At 39.2% G+C, this 15,981-nt stretch overlaps 1 protein-coding gene across 1 annotated transcript in view; it reads right to left on the bottom strand.

Moving 5' to 3' along the window:
• adam10a (ADAM metallopeptidase domain 10a) overlaps positions 1–15,522 on the bottom strand; it is a 32,071-nt gene extending 16,549 nt beyond the window's left edge. The window contains exons 1-2 of the mRNA XM_039794530.1: positions 15,163–15,522; positions 10,450–10,600 (exon numbers count right to left, since the gene is read on the bottom strand). Of these exons, the coding sequence (XP_039650464.1) occupies positions 10,450–10,600; positions 15,163–15,214 (203 nt within the window). The 5' untranslated portion in view covers positions 15,215–15,522. The remainder of the gene's footprint in view (positions 1–10,449; positions 10,601–15,162) is intronic.
• Between the last annotated feature and the right edge of the window lie 459 nt (positions 15,523–15,981).

The raw sequence follows: 15,981 nt of genomic DNA, 5'->3' as shown, positions 1-15,981 counted from the left end.
TCAAGCTATGAAGCTTCCTCCAGAGGACTCAAATGGTGTTCACATCACTACCTCATACTGAACCCTTTATGGATTGCACCATTTTTGTTTTCTTACATTAGCACAATTTGCAACAAGGCAAAACACATTTTAGGGAAATTTGTATACGAACTGTCAACTGTCTATATGTTTTTTTAAGTGGTCTGGAGCTCTTTTAATCACCTGTCCTTTAATGGGCAGGTTGTAGCCTCATATAACCTGAGATTAGGCATTGTTAGGCAGGAATAATATTTTTAAGAAGCATACAAGTGTAGTCGCCGTCTGTTTTTAATCATTTATGTATTGTTTTTAATCCATAGTATGGGTCAAGCTACAAAACACTGAGTCCTACACACACAGTCCTTCCCACAACCAATAGTACATTTTGTTGCCTGGTAAAGGCCCGTGTCATTTAAACTCCTCCAGTTGGTAACATAAGCTATCAGTTGGACATTTTCTCTCAAAGCCCAACATAAGATAATGTTATGTCATCAACAAGGTTATTTTTTCAGACTTTGGAAAGTCACAGGCTGAGTAGCACTCCCCATGACAAGTAAACTAGCCTTTATGTAAAAATCAGTGAATGCCCCATTAAGGTCTGTGTGGCAAATGTAGAGGGTTATTTCCCTCCAAGTAGCTCAGGACATGGCACACCATTAAGGTCTACTTAAACAGATGTTTTGCAGAAGCAAGTGTATTGAGGAGGAGAAAAAGGGCTAAGGATGTAAAGGCAGGCTTACTACACTGCAGGAATGAGTTCATGAAAACATTAATAGAGTAAAACCAAGAGAAACTGAGCACAAGAGACAGACAGTAAAATGTGAGGAGGAGTGGAACAGAAAATATTTGGAAAGTTAGATAGCAGATAATGTTGATAATGTTGAAAAGGTCGGACACAGTCCAGGATATCCCTGAACAGGATGATTTATTGAGTTACCCCAGCATTCAGTTTTTTCCTTCATAACTCCTGTTCTCAGTTCACACGCACAACTTTTTGCTACACTTATGACACTTACATTTTATACACTTATCTTCCATTCACTGGTTCCCTTCACATACTTACACTAAATGATTATTCATGAAGCAGCCTAATGTTTGGGCCTAATGTGTATTCTGTAACTAAGTAAATTACTATATTGATGCTATCAAAATCTGTATTCTGAACTGGGAATCGGCTGTCAGACGATCATTTCAACTGAAGCCAATAGAAGGGCAACAGAAATAAAAAAAGAGAAGAAACTAATTTCAAAAAAAAAAAAAAGAGACTGCAATATGACCTACTCTTTGAAGTCAGTATTGTGACACAGAGTTCATCTGGCAATAGATTTAGTATAAATTCCTCTGCTTGTTATTCATCCTGGCACACCCATTACAGTTCTGGGCCTCTTCCCCCCTTAATTAATGGCCACTACAACAATCAATATGACCTCATGACTTCATCAATGTCCCATCAAAAGCACCATGGCATGCTGGTCACAGACACAGATCAATCCATAAGTAGATTATTCAGTTTTTAATATCAAATTTAATCTGCATTAACAGTGATCTGCAGTGATTATTACGCTGTCCATGAGGTCATTTTTTACAAAATACTTTTGAGAGAAAAGCATCACTAAGCAAGAAGCATTCTATATAAACACACACACACAAAACTTCATGTATGTTTGATCAATAACATCCTGCTCCATGATAACTTCCAGATAAATAAATTACTATTACACACTTGAGACATGGTAGCTCTTGTTTATAACTAGAGATGGTCCGATATCATTTTTTGCTTCCCGATACCGATTCTGATACCTGAACTTGCGTATCGGCCGATACCGAGTACCGATCCGATACCAGTGTGTCATATATATATTTTATTATGTGCCACAGAACTTTCTTTAATTATCCAGTTTGACAGTCAGTTATAACGGAAAAAGAACATAAATAAACTACTTTGACGTAGATTTTCTTTAGGGCTTTATTACGTGGTATCGGATCGGTGCATAAACTCCAGTACTTTCCGATACCGACACTAGCGTTTTAGGCAGTATCGGAGCCAATACCGACACTGGTATCGGACCATCTCTATTTATAACGCTACTTTAACCAAAGGCACAGAACTCCCATATCTTTAGACCATGATTCAAACCTAAACACCAGGTCTTACGCCTTCACATGAATACTAAAATTCAGGCTGGATATCCATCTCCTCTGACTCGGTTTTAGACTGTACCCAGTCTACATCATACCTTTTGAACCAAACCACAATAAGTACCCTGCATATCCCCTGACACATAAAGGGGCTAGGTCACAAAGACAGACTGGCTTCTTTATTTTGTGTTTAAGGTTGCATGATTACCAATGAATAAATGTACAGTCTCATTACGCAAATAATTTTTCCTCTCGGGAAAAACACAAATTTACGGAGCCCCCAAAGGTTCACAGATCTTTATTTCTGAACTACTTCTGTGTTGCAATGCATTCTGCCTTACATTAAGTTTACACAGATATTTAAAAATATATACAAATATAAAGAATAAAATAATATAATAATAAATTGAATACCCCCTAAACCATATGGACATTTAGTGTTGGTCCCATCCAGTTATACACTGCCAGCTTAGGCAAACACTCTGCAGATATTACAGAAAGGACTTTAAATTCTGAATGTATTGCTCATTACCTCTTTCAAAAGGCTGAGCTCCAACAGTATACAGCCACTGGCTGTGAGCACAGCTGCTCGGCCTGGCTGTGGTGGGTGAAGCTATTGCAGTGGATATGGTTATGGCTGCATTTGTAGTTGAATCTATGATGCAACGGATATGGCTACTGTAGTTAGTGTTACACTCATTATAAACTAATGTGTCACAGCCATAATTATAACAGCCTAGGCACAGCAATGACTATAGCTACAATCACAGCGACAGCAACAGCCTAAGCCATATCATCCCTTATCATATACCATATCAGCTTAGCATTTCTCAATGGATCAGAGGGAATGCAAAACGTATAAGTAAGAATAAAAATGAGAAAGTGGATTAAAATTAGGAAAATATATAAAAGGGAAATAATTGACATTAATAAATTCCCATCAAGAAATCACTGAACAGTAAAAAAAACAACAACAAAAAAAATCACCCAAATGGTCAAAGGTTTTACTAACTAAAACAGAAAGAAAATCACTGCATCCTGTTCCAGACACAAAAAAACTACAGACAAATAAACATGATTTGCAACAAACAGGCAGAGGAGAGGCTGTGGATGAAGTCCGCGATGCTCATCTCACACAGGCAGCTGACTGATAAATTATTTAGACATATCCCAAATGCTGAACATACTGACTCAAGCACCTGACAGTCATACACTTTGCTCAGTAAGCACCACGGCTCAAAGAAGCGTGCCCTCAAGCCATGTCTACAGAGACGGTATGCCAGAAAAAGGCCAATATTTACACCATAAATGTATATAAAACAGTATTGTATTTCTTAAATATCAACTATACTTCACAACTTATAACTATATATCTATTGGTGCTTTTGGTCTGCTCACCACATGGGCACTGAACTTTCACCACTGAAGTAAGCACACAGGTTTACCCTGATTTGAATTAGCTGTGTTTAAATACCACAGAACTGAACTATGATCACATTAGAGAGCAGATGGACCTCTGAACTAGCCTGACGTGGTCCTACTCAGATTCTAGTCAGAATGTGAGTCTGAAACCGCTCCATTGGGCTGTGATTATGGGGCGTGTTCCAACCGAACCAGGAAAAAAAATGCCTCTGCATTCATTGGATAGACCTACATCCAATCAGAGCAACGGAACTCAACTCAGCTGTCAACAGAACTCAACACTGTGTATCGTGTCCATAGCAACCACTCTTTGCACAATGCATTCGTTCTAACTTCCGACTTTTAGACCTTTTTGAAGCTGGATAGATCATTTGTTGCGTGTAAATATAAATGTGGATAACGTTAGTGATAGTGACATGCTTGCTACAGTCGCATTTCTAGAAATGAAATCGGCGAAAACACGTTTTATTTCTCTGATTCACGGTTTTGTTCTAGCGCCGCTGGGCGCTCTCTTCAGTCTCTCTTTATGTCTCTCCACCATATAACGCTCTCTCTCTTCAGTCTCTCTCTATCTCTCTCCACCATATAACGCTCTCTCTCTCTATCTCTCTCCACCATATAACGCTCTCTCTCTCCAGTCTCTCTCTATCTCGCTCCACCATATAACGCTACCATGCTTTCGGGCAGTTGTTGAGGCTCCTCCGCTGAGGATTTTAAAATGAATTCGCTGTCGATATCTTCTGTAACAGACGCGATGGTGGAATCTACACATCTCAACAAATTCAACCCAAGCGTTCTCTGGTGACGTGGTTGATTCTGTTACTGTTGATCATCTGTCCCACAATCTGATTGGTCCGAACAGATCCTGTTCGGGCAATAATTTCTTCTCAACGGAGCGACTCCAGACCGAACTTCCCGACCTCGAATTTTGTGGGCGGGGCTAAGTTCGGCTGGCATCCAGGCTACCTCTGAACACTACCGAGCTCTTCTTTAGGGATAGACCGAATATCGGTCCTGGCCGATTATTGGGCCATTTTTTGGCAGTTTGCAGATTATTTGTATCGGCGTATTACTTGCCTGATAACAGATAAAGTTAATTTATCAAAAAGTGTGCTACTTTGGGTCTCCTACAGCTCTGTGTCTGTCCCTCTGCTTTGGTTTCACTCATTACTGAGTCTGACTTAATGTCCCGCCCACAACACTATCTGACTATCTTTTACTGTGTATAAAACGTTAAATCATTGCTCAAAGCATTTAAACAAAGTTTTGTGTTGGAGTTTGTAACATCCCAAAATCTTAATTTTGACTTAAATATTTTAATTTTCAGTGTAATGAATGCATATTGGTTCTAAATACTGGTTATTGGTTTCATTAACTACTAATAATCGGTTATCGGTATCGGCCTTGAAAAAAACAGTATTGGTCAATCCCTACTCTTTCTATTGCAAATATCTTGATGTATTACAAAAGAGGTAAAATACAGTGGGTACGGAAAGTATTCAGACCCCTTTCAATTTTTCATTGCAGCCATTTGCTAAAATCAAAAAAGTTAATTTTATTTCTCATTAATCTCTCTTTCTCAACTAAACTCAGCACCCCATCTTGACAGAAAAAAACAGAAATGTAGACATTTTTGCAAATTTATTAAAAAAGAAAAACTGAAATATCACATGGTCATAAGTATTCAGACCCTTTGCTCAGTATTGAGTAGAAGCACCCTTTTGAGCTAGTACAGCCATGAGTCTTCTTAAGAATGATGCAACAAGTTTTTCACACCTGGATTTGGGGATCCTCTGCCATTCTTCCTTGCAGATCCTCTCCAGTAACATCAGGTTGGATGGTGAACGTTGGTGGACAGCCATTTTCAGGTCTCTCCAGAGATGCTCAATTGGGTTTAGGTCAGGGCTCTGGCTGGGCCAGTCAAGAATGGTCACAGAGTTGTTCTGAAGCCACTCCTTTGTTATTTTAGCTGTGTGCTTAGGGTCATAGTCTTGTTGGAAGGTGAACCTTTGGCCCAGTCTGAGGTCCTGAGCACTCTGGATGAGGTTTTCTTCCAGGATATCTCTGTACTTGGCCGCATTCATCTTTCCTTCAATTGCAACCAGTCGTCCTGTCCCTGCAGCTGAAAAAACACCCCCATAGCATGATGCTGCCACCACCATGTTTCACTGTTGGGATTGTATTGGGCAGGGGATGAGCAGTGCCTGGTTTTCTCCACACATACCGCTTAGAATTAACGCCAAAAAATTCAATCTTGGTCTCATCAGACCAGAGAATCTGATTTCTCATAGTCTGGGAGTCCTTCATGTGTTTTTTGGCAAACTCTATGCGGGCTTTTATATGTCTTGCACTGAGGAGAGGCTTCCGTCGGGCCACTCTGCCATAAAGCCCCGACTGGTGGAGGGCTGCAGTGATAGTTGACTTTGTGGAACTTTCTCCCATCTCCCTACTGCATCTCTGGAGCTCAGCCACAGTGATCTTTGGGTTCTTCTTTACCTCTCTCACCAAGGCTCTTCTCCCATGATTGCTCAGTTTGGCTGGACGGCCAGGTCTAGGAAGAGTTCTGGTCGTCCCAAACTTCTGCCATTTAAGGATTATGGAGGCCACTGTGCTCTTAGGAACCTTGAGTGCTGCAGAAATTCTTTTGTAACCTTGGCCAGATCTGTGCCTTGCCACAATTCTGTCTCTGAGCTCCTTGGGCAGTTCCTTCGACCTCATGATTCTCATTTGCACTGACATGCACTGTGAGCTGTAAGGTCTTATATAGACAGGTGTGTGCCTTTCCTAATCAAGTCCAATCAGTTTAATTAAACATAGCAGGACTCCAATGAAGGAGTAGAACCATCTCAAGGAGGATCAGAAGAAATGGACAGCATGTGAGTTAAATATGAGTGTCACAGCAAAGGGTCTGAATACTTATGACCATGTGATATTTCAGTTTTTCTTTTGTAATAAATTTGCAAAAATTTCTACATTTCTATTTTTTTCTGTCAAGATGGGGTGCTGAGTGTACATTAATGAGAAATAAAATGAACTTTTTTGATTTTAGCAAATGACTGCAATGAAACAAAGAGTGAAAAATGTAAAGGGGTCTGAATACTTTCCGTACCCACTGTACAGCTCACAAATGAGTCTTATTCCTGGAAAGCTGGACACTAAACTGAACTATCAACTGTGTCACTTCCCCCCCAGCATTGTATCATAGTCAATGCTAGACTACATTTTGGCATCTCTCTTTGTAAAGAAGCCCTCCACAGAGACAACTGTCTGCCCTGCCTTGTTCCATCACCTGATCCAGCCACAAATAATCATGTGAGTTGGCATACACAAAAAAGCTTTTCTCTTGTTACAACAAACCTCTATAGTGCCACACAGCCCTGCCCTGGGGTAGAGGGGAAAGTGGCCGTCTGTGTTTGCACATGTTGCACATTAATTCAGTGACTATATAAGTATAATATAATAGCTTTATGACCACTGGCTTGCTTCGGTTTATCTTAAAACCAACTTTATCACTATAATGGAAAACACAACTGTTTAGTATGTAAAGCTGCACAATATACAGTTTTTTATCGTCATCGCAATATCAACTGGCGCAATATACATACTGTAATCGCAAAAGGCTGCAACATATTCCAAAAGACACTCAAGATTTTTTTGATAGTAGAAAAAAAATATCAGCAGAAAACCTTCAAATGAAAAAACTCTTTTTTTAGTGGTGCCTTTTATATTCAATTCAATGTTAAATTTGTTCAATAAAAGAATGTTGGAAATAATTTCCTTTTGTTTTGTTTTAAATTCAACAAGCAATTTGTTGTGTTTTAGAAGAATACTGAAAGAAATGCAGAACTGAGTACACTTTAATATCAGGTTTTTTATCGCAAGTAATATCGTTATAGCGATATTAAACAACGTTATTGTATATCACATATTTTTCACATATCTTGCAGCCCTAACAATATGATGTCAGTCAACACAACAGATGACAAAGTCTCTCTGACACAATAAAAAAAAAACACATCACACAGGTGACATTTGTTCCAAGACTATGCTACTGTGTACTGTGCTTGTGTCCACCTCTGTGATGCTGCAGAGAACTGGATCATTCATAACTGGAGCAAATAATGTGAAGCTAAACTTCCTCCTTTCCCTCCCGGTCAACGTCAACACACAGCAATGAAAATCCAAATATTTGTCATAAATGTCATGTAACAGCCAGAGGGATTATTATATAATTATGTAACTAGCAATAGTTTGACACTTTCTCATTATTCTGTCCTCATCAAGGGGGTAAGCTTCGCTTTAGAACTCAAACCTCCTATGGCGCCATTTTGATGCTACAAAGCCATCACCTCCCGTTAGCATTCCACTGACTAGCATTCATTTTGACGTCACTTGACAGTGAATAACTTTACATCTGAAGCGTTTAAAGACTCTATTTGTCCATTGTTTATTTCTAAAGAAACACGACAATGTATAAAAGGCTCCATTACCTTGTACCTCACGTTATGGCTCCGTAGCAGACGTTTTTGTAAAGGTAGGCTAATGATTGTGTCACATAGTAGAGGAATTACCGTATAGTACAGGAGAAGCTTGCAGGCAGTTTCGACTTACATGAGCTGTTTAGGTTTAATTACTAATGTTAACTAGCATTTTAGTTAGCAATAATTAGCCTGTGCCCATGTTATCTCCTTACATATACCTACGCTCTCCGTCTCTGCAAGATTGGGAATGATTGAGATTTCTCTTGGCACAGCTACCAGAAGACTTACAACTTTCAGACACGTTGCTCACGTCACATCTACGTTGTCTCTCTCAGTTGGAGGCTGCGCCATGGTCCATTATACTGTCTAAGGTCCTCATACAGGTTGTCTTAACTGCTAATAAATCTCTAATTGTGTACTCTTTTCCTGTTCAGTGAACTGGACTTGAGAACTCTACATTGAAAATATCTGGCCTGCTCTTCTACATGTCATGGTTGGTGCAATACGCCTACTCTTTCCTCTGCTACTTAGAGCACCCATGAGAGTTTGTTTATAGTAAATACACTGAAGGTCCATTTGGCCAAGAGTCTGCATTATACTACAAACTAGCTCTAATTTGACCCCCTCTACAAAATTGTTTATGTCCTCTTTAGAGACTACAGTGGACAAATGATCATGCTGTATGACGCAGTGGTTACCCCACCAATACAGGCAGCGCCAGCTGTCTCTCCCAGGCCAGAAAAGACAGGAAAGAGCACAAAAACACAGGAAAAGGATCTGTGTGACAGAGCCTTGATAACCCACAACAGACAAGTGAAGAGGAAAGCAGGGGGAGCTTGCTGAAAAAAACAGTGTTGCTGAGGTAAATTATTGTTACGCTCCTTAACATGGCAAAAAATTAAAAAAGTAAAAGAGAAATGCAGATAGGAATGAGAATGAAACAAATGGTTCTTTACTGTGTGGAGATAGTAAAGACCTGATATGTGCGAATTAAATGCAGCAGGTAAAACAACCTTCTTTTGTTAGTGAGTCAACGGAAGCCAGCTAGACCACATTTCTATGCCATGTGTTGAGCCACTATACAGTCTTAAAACTGGGGTCTAGTAAGAAAAAGGCAAGCATGACTCCATGTATCCTTGGAGTTGTAGCATATCCTTGATCTCAAAAGACATAAGAAATATATTTAAGCCATATCATTGGATCCATGCAGCATCTATACTTTTTTGACTCAGAAATGTGAGTTCTACTTTATTTGGTAGAAATGAAACCCCCAGTCTCACAAAGACATACCTAGAAAACAAAATCACCGTCCAGGTCACTGTGAACATTTTGATCCATTTCTTGTTCACCACTCGTTCACTATTGCAAGCCATTTATTTCATTTACCGTATTCCAAATGCTTTACTCACACGCAATCTGCTGCAGCCCACTATCACTTTATACCAAGTGATAAGAACTCAGCTGATACAAATCAGAGAACATTTAAACGGTGTTACTGCCTAAAATAATCTGTTTCCAAAACAGGGGTGGCACCACTGTAATCAGACAATTTGGCCTTGACAAGGACTCATCTTGAATTGCATGTCATTTAAAACAGATTCAGAATGAGGTGGTTAAGAATACAAGGGGACTTCACTGTCAGAGGGAAAAAGAGGAAGGATTTGATTTCAGGTTGTACTCATGTGATTAGTCTGGTCTTTTCAGAGATTTAAGTAACCACAATGAGGCCTCCGTTGCGGTCAGAGAAGCATGCACCATAGTGGCACTGGCAGGTATCTTTTATACCAGGTATAAAAGACACAAAAAAACAGCTGCCCAGTATTATGGTTACATGTATTTTGTCTTTGGCTACAGTTCTTTCTATGACCAGATGGTTCATTAAGGTATTAGTATAACCAAGTCATAAATACTATAATATGCCACATCTAATGGCACGCGGGGAACAGAATGAACATTTCCATATCCTTATTACATTCCAATGCATTGCCTGCCAATTTTTTTTTTTTTTACAAATGAGGTTTTATATTCTCGTGGTGATGAAAAGTAAACACAAGCCCAAATGATGAGATAATGTCATTTAAACCAATTGTACTTAATATTGTTTTTAAATTAAAGTTAAAGTGTATTTATTTGAAGGTCTATTTAATAACATGATTACAGCATGTGCTCACAACTAAAGTACATAGGGTAAGCACAAAAAAAACTCAAAAATCCTAGCAGCACAGTATGAGGTTAAAAATCAGAAGACAGAAGAAGAGAGTGAATGAGTGAGGAAGACAGAGAGTGTGTGTGTGTGTGTGTGTGTGTGTGTGTGTGTGTGTGTGTGTGTGTGTGTGTGTGTGTGTGTGTGTGTGTGTGTGTGTGTGTGTGTGTGTGAGATTAAACTGACCTTCCATGTGCATGGAAGTCCAGGTGCACGGTCCTGTCTTGAGGAGAGAGTGCCCTCTTGGCTCTCTGGTGACTGTTGTGCAGGGCTTCTGTGTCATATGATAAACCCTCATAATGCCGAATATATTTATTCAAGGGGTTCCCAAACTGACCTGAAAGAGAGTTCAGTGGCTCATCAACATTTGTCAACAAACATTTGCTGCAAGGGCAACATTTTGCTTTCATATGTTACTATGATTCTTGATCCATTTTATATAGAATTTGACTGACACAACAGTTAAAATAATCACTTCATGTTTTGATCATTTGGTGAATCTTGTTAATAACTAGTCTATATCCTTTGCGTTCCACTTCCGGGATTGCTCCGGTGTTGCAGGAAATTCCGCCAGATGAGTGTATTTTCCGCTTTCTTTGCGTTGGAATTTTAAATTCGGTGGATTTATGAGCAATATTGTTGATTGCTCCTCAGATCTCTGCAGGGTAAATTGAGAAAGGTAGCTAAACTATCTAGCTGTCCATCCCCGAATGCTATGTGGAGTAGCCAGACTCTCCTTCAGCGTGTTTCGGAGCAGGGTCTGGCAAAGCGAGACTAGTTAACAACTAATGGACTAACAAAAGCATTCATCAGAGCATATATTTCAGCAATGAGCTCTTTTTCTAAAGGACACATTATGCAATCAACAGCAAAACAACCACACTGGGACATCTGCAATAAGATCCACAAGGCATTGCACATCTCTGCACATTTCACAGACATTTTGACTTGTCACAGTAGGAAAAAAGCACAAGTTTTAACAAATAATATTAACAATGGCTCTGTTCTATTCAAGTGTCCCAGTAAGTCATGACAGGGAGCCAGCATGTACAACACCAGAACCCTGAAACTTAAGCAGCTAAATGGAATTTAGCCATCATTAATCTTATTTACCTGCGCCTTTCCAACCTGTTTTTTATGAAAAAAGGCCTATGGAGGGAGGTTGGTAAAACAGGGATGAATCTCTTACAGTGGCCAGCTATCATGCAAAGCTGTCACACTCACGAGACGTGCTTAACAGGCTTATTCAGCTTATTGATGTAATACCACAGAGGTAATCCTGCCGTCTTTCATACTGACTATTTCTTTGTTCTCTTCACAAAGACAAAGAAAGTAATTTTAAAGCGCAAATGAGGAGCACATGATGCATATCAGGTGACCGTGGTCCTGTTTCAGTATTACTGTATGTCACTGTGCAAGAGCAGTGACAACAGAATTGACTGCAGGCTATTTAAATTCTAATTTACACTCCTAAGGCAACACAGAATGCTTCTAACTAAATATCTGAAGTTTTGGGTCATGACAGGAAATGTTCTGTTGTGACCTATACACGCAGCCTTTGGAAATTAGTTAATTAGCAAGGGCGCCATTTAAAATGCTAGGACTGACACTCAGCTCTAACCTTTTGTTATGAAAGAAAAATAGTAGAAAAACACACATTCCTAAGAGACTCCAACAGGCCAAAAGGGATAGGTGTTCCATATTGCCTGTATTTGTTTATTTGTTTATTATTATTCATTTACTATAGGTCTTTACAGATAGAGTAGGTCTAGACCACACTCTATATTTTACTAAGACCCAACAATTTCCCCCCCCACACCTCCAAGAGCAAGCATTTTGTGCAACAGTGGCTAGGAAAAACTTCCTTTTTACAGGCAAAAACCTGGGACAGACCCAGGCTCTTGGTGGGCGGCAGTCACAACTCCCCAAGCAGGGAGTGGCTGTACATGGCCAGTAGCAACTTGTCAGGCATCTCAATAACCAGGTTACTCTCTGTTCCATCTGTAATCTTTTGAAAACTAGGAAACCAGAGTTCCTAAAAAACATTCTCATAAAGACAGGCAGCTCCTCAATAGCTGTTTCAAACCAAAAAACACTTTTTTACAACTAAGAATTTAAAACTGCTGTCACTCAAGTTAGTCTGGCATACTGGATGTATAGTGCTGGCATAAAGCCTGACATCCGGCGCATCACTCACACACCACATGTCCCTCCCCTTCCGCTATCTCCGCAATCTACTTTGCAAGGTAACCATCGCTGCATCTGGGGCTTAGCGCTGCCCCGGACAGTTGTGATTGGTTTAAAGAAATACAAACAAAAGTGTTTTTTTTCCTATCTCAGATCTGTTAAGTCAAAACTCACACATTACATATAAAAAGTAATCCTGTTCGAAACTTTTTTCAAAATGACACTGCTTAAAAAAAATGTATCACTGATAGAATCCATTTGTTCTTTGTGTCATTATTTTATTATTTAATGAACTGATAAATCATTCATTGCAATTGCAACATCGATTTAAAACCAAAATGTCCTTATGCTTATAACCTCAAAATGGATTATTCTTTATTATTTAATATTGATTCCTATTACACTAACCCCTCATTCTTAGGCACCCATGGTTAATACTGTACTGAAAAGAAAATATACAAAATAATGACCAGATTTAACAATCCTACTTTTTTTGGGCCTGAACACATTACTTCACTAAGAGGTAGTGGCTAAAATGTTGTCTAAAAGACAACAAAAGCTGAGAAAAATATGGCAGTTGATTTCACTGTAGAAGTTATGTCAACATGATTTCAGCGCAATCGTTTCAGCCTCAAGAGACTCAGTGAAGTGCAATTCCTTACAGAGAGGAAACTGCTGACAGGAACAGAGGGGGTGGTAACAGCATGACTCAAAACTGATCTGAGCCTCGCATTACCATGCATGCTGGGTGATGGCAGGCCAGCTACCACAACACATCAGACACCCCACAGCTCAAGGCAAGCCAAATGTCGTCAACTTGTGTATCACACAGTACTGGAAAAATAACCCTTTTACTGGAAAAAAAATAAAAAATAACAGTGAGAGGGTTGGTTGTAACCTTCAAGCATCAAGTCTGACCAAGATTGTCCAATACAAAACTCCAGGGTGGATTAAATTCCATGCTACATTTCTCAAGAAAATTCTCTGCAACGTACCATCACTGTAAGCAGGCCAAGTAACAGCAGTTGTGTCATAAGTGAGATAACCTGGCTTATCTGAAACACTGACTTACTCAGATATTTTCACAACATTCACAATCCACATTTAACCACACAGGTTTTCCAACGTGCGTCATTTTGATCATAGATTTTAGGGCAGTGTAGTGTACTGGAATGAAGCAAATTGCCAGGCGTTTGTAGCAATTTAGGTTCAGATCAGGACATCTTTGTCCCACCTTTCCTATCCCTTGAGAGTATACTGTATAAACTATGTCTCATTGTTTCTGTGCACATGGCCCCTTGGTGCAGCTGAAGCACGGATATATTTGTCTGGTCCATGAATGGAAAGATGTAAAGTAAAAGTAAAGAAAAGGGAAGGCTTTCTAATCTAAAGTTCACACTTTAACTAGAACTACTACAAAAGAACTTGCTATGTATGCAGTCAGAACACAAGGATGGTGTTACCTCTAACATCTTAGAACCTTTCTACAAAAAGTGATCAAGCTTAAATTCACCAATGTTTAATTAAGACTATAAAGTGAAGCTTGGCCATTAATGTATAGATGGAAGGTTGGGGTTCTGCCATTAAGTTTTTTGTTGGAGTTATTAACATTCCAAAATCTTAATTTTGACATTTTCACTGTAAATGCTTTATCGGTTCCAAATATCAGTTATCAGTGTCATTAAGTACTAATAATCGGTATCGGCCTTGAAAAACCAGTATCGGCCAATCCCTAGTTATAAAGGTTATAAATTGCTGCATTTAATCATGTACCATATTGTTTCCAAATATCAGTTTCTGCACACAATTTAAATAAGCCCTTTCAGCTATTTTTTCATGTGTCCGTTTTGATATTTTGTCATAATCTTTAAGAAGCCCTTTAGGTTGTAGAACTATAAAATCTGGATATGAAGTTTGACAAAAATATCAGCATGAAGCATTTTATTTTTATCATCTCGGTGGAGAGACACTCATCTTCAGGTTAAATCAAATAAATTAAACCACAGTGGAAGTTTTGCTCTGCTGTTTGACCAATTGTCACAAGCAATGAGTCATTTAATAAAAGCAGTGCGAATTCCCTTCTGGACCAAATAAACTTAAGGTTAGATTTAGCTCACGGGGCTGCTTCTGGCAGATTAGTTGCCAAACGTTGCAGTAGCGCAGCATATCATATATCTACGTTATAGCTCAGATACTAGCAAGTTGTTATTTATTTGCCATCGCAGCTAAACTTAATGTTAAGCTAGCGTTAGTTGTTTTGAAATTATTCTAACAACTGACAACATGTCTGTAACTTCCGAGTGTATTAGCTAGCTATACGTTATATCACATCCTCGCCATTCAAATAGCTAGCTAGTCTGTTTGAAATTAATATATCAATGGTTTGTTTGTTGTACGCTAGCACTGTAATGTTACCCCACAGTAACTGTCAAAAAACAGTCTGTTTTTCTGTGGGAGTAACGTCACTCAACCTGTAACGTTACCACCCAAACGTAATTAACTTGATACCCAACTAATACGGGCTGCTGGCTAACTGGCCAAGGTACGCACTCTAACGAGTAAACACCGGTTAGCAGCCCCAAATACTATAGTTAGCATTAACACTAGCCAACGAGCTAGCAGCCAGAGTACAACTGCCTGATCCGATTAGCGGTAGCTCCACTGATGAACACTGAACACTTTCCTTTCCGTGTTACTCAGTTGCAAACTTACCTGTAATATCTCGTAGGCAGCAAAACATGACAATTAGATTAACAAAAAACATATCGAAATTCCCTGTAGGTCCAGTAAACTAGCTAGGCGACCCAGCAATAGCGCTGATTGCTACTTGTTTCGTTTTCTTTCACTTAAAGGTATAGCCGCCTTTCCTAGTGAGCTAGCTCTACCATCACAAACACCCCCGATGTTAGACAGACAGACAGACAGACAGACCCTCCTCCCTTCCGGTGTGTTTTGCCAAGAGAGTCCGGACATATGGGACACACCCATCCCTCTATGTGGTCAAAGGTCGAGGGACTAAATAAATCACCTCTAAACCACCATTCAGTTTATTAATACAAGGACAACAAAACATCGCGGTGTAAATGTCACGACTACCAGCCTGAAAACATGAAAAGTGTTGCTTGTTATTGATCATTCTGCAAGTTGTTTACTTCCACAAATCATGACTTCCGGGTTTACCACAAGGAGGTCACGATTTGAAGGTTGGTTTACCAACTGTTTTTGGAGGGTTTTTCATAGTTGTGAGGTGATATGGAAGACAAAATCCTACTTATGAAAATAGAAGAAAAAAAATTATAATAAGTAAAAACGTCAACAAAATGTATAAATACATGTACAATGGTATAAATATATAGGCTACATTTAAATATTTACGTCCATAAAATAAATTGAAGGATTAGCTGGTAGTATACTGGTAGCTGGTCAACAAGTGATTAGAAACAAGAATCATGACTTTCGGGTTTACTAACTGTTTTTGGAGGGTTTTTCATAGTGGTAAAGTCATGGAAGAACAAACACTACTTATGAGAA

Source organism: Perca fluviatilis, chromosome 3, assembly GCF_010015445.1.
Source record: "Perca fluviatilis chromosome 3, GENO_Pfluv_1.0, whole genome shotgun sequence".
Classification (NCBI taxonomy): domain Eukaryota; kingdom Metazoa; phylum Chordata; class Actinopteri; order Perciformes; family Percidae; genus Perca; species Perca fluviatilis.
This window is presented reverse-complemented; position numbering and strand designations above follow the sequence as displayed.